This window comes from Calidris pugnax, unplaced genomic scaffold (assembly GCF_001431845.1).
Source record: "Calidris pugnax isolate Ruff unplaced genomic scaffold, ASM143184v1 scaffold249, whole genome shotgun sequence".
Taxonomy (NCBI): Eukaryota; Metazoa; Chordata; class Aves; order Charadriiformes; family Scolopacidae; genus Calidris; species Calidris pugnax.
The window spans coordinates 5,132-9,142 of NW_015090960.1; the positions used below are offsets into that span (position 1 = coordinate 5,132).

The 4,011-nt window shown below is 66.5% G+C and overlaps 1 protein-coding gene across 1 annotated transcript; it reads left to right on the forward strand.

Annotated features, from left to right (window-relative positions):
- Nucleotides 1-23: 23 nt before the first annotated feature.
- On the forward strand, nt 24-1,234 carry LOC106893940 (cell surface glycoprotein 1-like; the record flags this gene model as incomplete). The annotated part of the gene is made up of 2 exons (XM_014952295.1): nt 24-392; nt 1,130-1,234. Coding segments are annotated over 2 exons (413 nt in total), but the record flags the coding sequence as incomplete, so codon positions are not given.
- Nucleotides 1,235-4,011: the final 2,777 nt, after the last annotated feature.

The window sequence follows — 4,011 nt, forward strand, 5'->3', positions numbered from 1 at the left end:
CTGACCCCCCCCTGCCCCCCCAGGGGTGACGGTGGCGCTGGAGGTGGCGGAGCTGCAGGAGGCCGTGGCCGCTGCCACCTCCCGCTACCGGAGCCTCCTGCGCCAAAAGTGTCACCTCCCCGGGGACACCCCGACTGCGGGGGACACCCCGACCCCCGGGGACACCCGGACCCTTGGGGACACCGGGACCCCCGGGGACACCGCGACCACGGGGGACACCCCAACCCCCGGGGACACCCGGACCCTCGGGGACACCGCGACCATGGGTGACACTGAGACCACGGGGGACACCAAGACCACAGGGGACAACGAGATCCTTGGGGACACCAAGACCAGGGGTGACACCGAGACCACGGGTGACACCCAGACCCTCGGGGTCACTGGGACCACAGGTGACGTGGGGACCCCGGGTGACACCGAGACCCTCGGGGTCACTGAGATGGTTGGGGACACGGGGACTTTTGGGGACACCAAGACCCTTGGGGGACACCAGGGCCACGGGTGACACGGGGACCCTCGGGGACACCAGGGCCACGGGTGACACTGAGACTGGAGGTGACACCGAGGGCCCCGGGGACACAGAGACCTTTGGGGACACTGGGACCAGGGGTGACATGGGGACCTTGGGTGACACGGAGACTGTTGGGGACACCGGGACCCTTGGGGACACCAGGACCTTGGGTGACACCCTGACCTTTGGGGCCACTGAGATGGTTGGGGACAGGGGGACTTTCGGGGACACCGAGCCCCCAGGTGACACTGAGGACCTTGGGGACACCGAGACCCCTGGGGGACACCAGGGCCACGGGTGACACTGAGACTGGAGGTGACACCAAGGACCCCGGGGACACAGAGACCTTTGGGGACACCGGGACCAGGGGTGACACGGGGACCTTGGGTGACACTGGGACTGTTGGGGACACGGGGACCCTCGGGGACACCAAGACCACGGGGGACACCGAGGACCTTGGGGACACCGGGACGGTGGGGAACGTGGGGACCCTGGGGGACACCGAGACCCTTGGGGACACCAAGACCATGGGTGACACCAGGATGTGGGTGACACCGAGCCCCCGGGTGACACGGGGACCCTCGGACCCCCCGGGTGACACGGACACCGCGCCCACAGGTGACACGGACCCCCCGGGTGACAACACGGATCCCTCCCGGTGACAGCGCCGTCCCCGTGTCCCCGTGACGTGGGCGTGTCCCCAATAAAGTCCCCCCCCGCGGATGTCACCGTCCCCGTGTCACCTCCTGTCCCCACACACCCCAGGGACACCGTCACTGTCACCCGGCGGCGGCCATCTTGGAGCCACACCCACCTCGGCGACCATCTTGGGGCCGCTTCAACCTCCCCTGGTGGCCACCTCGGTGTCACTCTGATGTCACCAGGATGTCATCGGGCCACCATCTTGGAGCCACTTGGTCACCTGGTGGCCACCATCTCGGTGACACACCTCCTCAATGTCACCAGGCGGCCATCTTGGTGCCACTCTGATGTCACCAGGCCACCGGGATGTCACCAGGCCACCATCTTGGTGTCACACCCCCTTGACACCCCCTCAGCGGCCATTTTGTGCCACTCTGATGTCACCAGGTGCCATCTTGGTGCCACACCCACCTCGGCGACCATCTTGGGGCCACTTCAACCTCACCTGGTGGCCACCTCAGCGTCACTGATGTCACCGGGCCACCATCTTGGAGCCACTTGGTCACCTGGTGGCCACCATCTCGGTGACACACCTCCTCAATGTCACCAGGCGGCCATCTTGGTGCCGCTCTGATGTCACCAGGCCACCTGGATGTCACCGGGCGGCCATCTTGGCACCACACCCCCCTTTGTGACCATCTTGGGGCCACTTCAACGTCACCTGGTGGCCATCTCGGTGTCACTCTGATGTCACCAGGTCACCGCGGAGCTGCAGGAGGCCGTGGCCGCTGCCACCTCCCGCTACCGGAGCCTCCTGCGCCAAAAGTGTCACCTCCCCGGGGACACCCCGACTGCGGGGGACACCCCGACCCCCGGGGACACCCGGACCCTTGGGGACACCGGGACCCCCGGGGACACCGCGACCACGGGGGACACCCCAACCCCCGGGGACACCCGGACCCTCGGGGACACCGCGACCATGGGTGACACTGAGACCACGGGGGACACCAAGACCACAGGGGACAACGAGATCCTTGGGGACACCAAGACCAGGGGTGACACCGAGACCACGGGTGACACCCAGACCCTCGGGGTCACTGGGACCACAGGTGACGTGGGGACCCCGGGTGACACCGAGACCCTCGGGGTCACTGAGATGGTTGGGGACACGGGGACTTTTGGGGACACCAAGACCCTTGGGGGACACCAGGGCCACGGGTGACACGGGGACCCTCGGGGACACCAGGGCCACGGGTGACACTGAGACTGGAGGTGACACCGAGGGCCCCGGGGACACAGAGACCTTTGGGGACACTGGGACCAGGGGTGACATGGGGACCTTGGGTGACACGGAGACTGTTGGGGACACCGGGACCCTTGGGGACACCAGGACCTTGGGTGACACCCTGACCTTTGGGGCCACTGAGATGGTTGGGGACAGGGGGACTTTCGGGGACACCGAGCCCCCAGGTGACACTGAGGACCTTGGGGACACCGAGACCCCTGGGGGACACCAGGGCCACGGGTGACACTGAGACTGGAGGTGACACCGAGGGCCCCGGGGACACAGAGACCTTTGGGGACACCGGGACCAGGGGTGACACGGGGACCTTGGGTGACACTGGGACTGTTGGGGACACGGGGACCCTCGGGGACACCAAGACCACGGGGGACACCGAGGACCTTGGGGACACCGGGACGGTGGGGAACGTGGGGACCCTGGGGGACACCGAGACCCTTGGGGACACCAAGACCATGGGTGACACCAGGATGTGGGTGACACCGAGCCCCCGGGTGACACGGGGACCCTCGGACCCCCCGGGTGACACGGACACCGCGCCCACAGGTGACACGGACCCCCCGGGTGACAACACGGATCCCTCCCGGTGACAGCGCCGTCCCCGTGTCCCCGTGACGTGGGCGTGTCCCCAATAAAGTCCCCCCCCGCGGATGTCACCGTCCCCGTGTCACCTCCTGTCCCCACACACCCCAGGGACACCGTCACTGTCACCCGGCGGCGGCCATCTTGGAGCCACACCCACCTCGGCGACCATCTTGGGGCCGCTTCAACCTCCCCTGGTGGCCACCTCGGTGTCACTCTGATGTCACCAGGATGTCATCGGGCCACCATCTTGGAGCCACTTGGTCACCTGGTGGCCACCATCTCGGTGACACACCTCCTCAATGTCACCAGGCGGCCATCTTGGTGCCACTCTGATGTCACCAGGCCACCGGGATGTCACCAGGCCACCATCTTGGTGTCACACCCCCTTGACACCCCCTCAGCGGCCATTTTGTGCCACTCTGATGTCACCAGGTGCCATCTTGGTGCCACACCCACCTCGGCGACCATCTTGGGGCCACTTCAACCTCACCTGGTGGCCACCTCAGCGTCACTGATGTCACCGGGCCACCATCTTGGAGCCACTTGGTCACCTGGTGGCCACCATCTCGGTGACACACCTCCTCAATGTCACCAGGCGGCCATCTTGGTGCCGCTCTGATGTCACCAGGCCACCTGGATGTCACCGGGCGGCCATCTTGGCACCACACCCCCCTTTGTGACCATCTTGGGGCCACTTCAACGTCACCTGGTGGCCATCTCGGTGTCACTCTGATGTCACCAGGTCACCGTGATGTCACCAGACGCCATCTTGGTGTCACATCCCCTCAAAGCCTCCCCCCAGCAGCCATCTTGGGGCCACTCTGATGTCACCAGGCGCCATCTCGGTGCCACACCCCCTTGGCGGCCATCTTGGAACCGCTTCAACCTCCCCCGGTGGCCACCTCGGTCTGATGTCACCACGTCACCGTGATGTCACTGGGCGGCCATCTTGGCACCACCCCCCCTCTCCCCC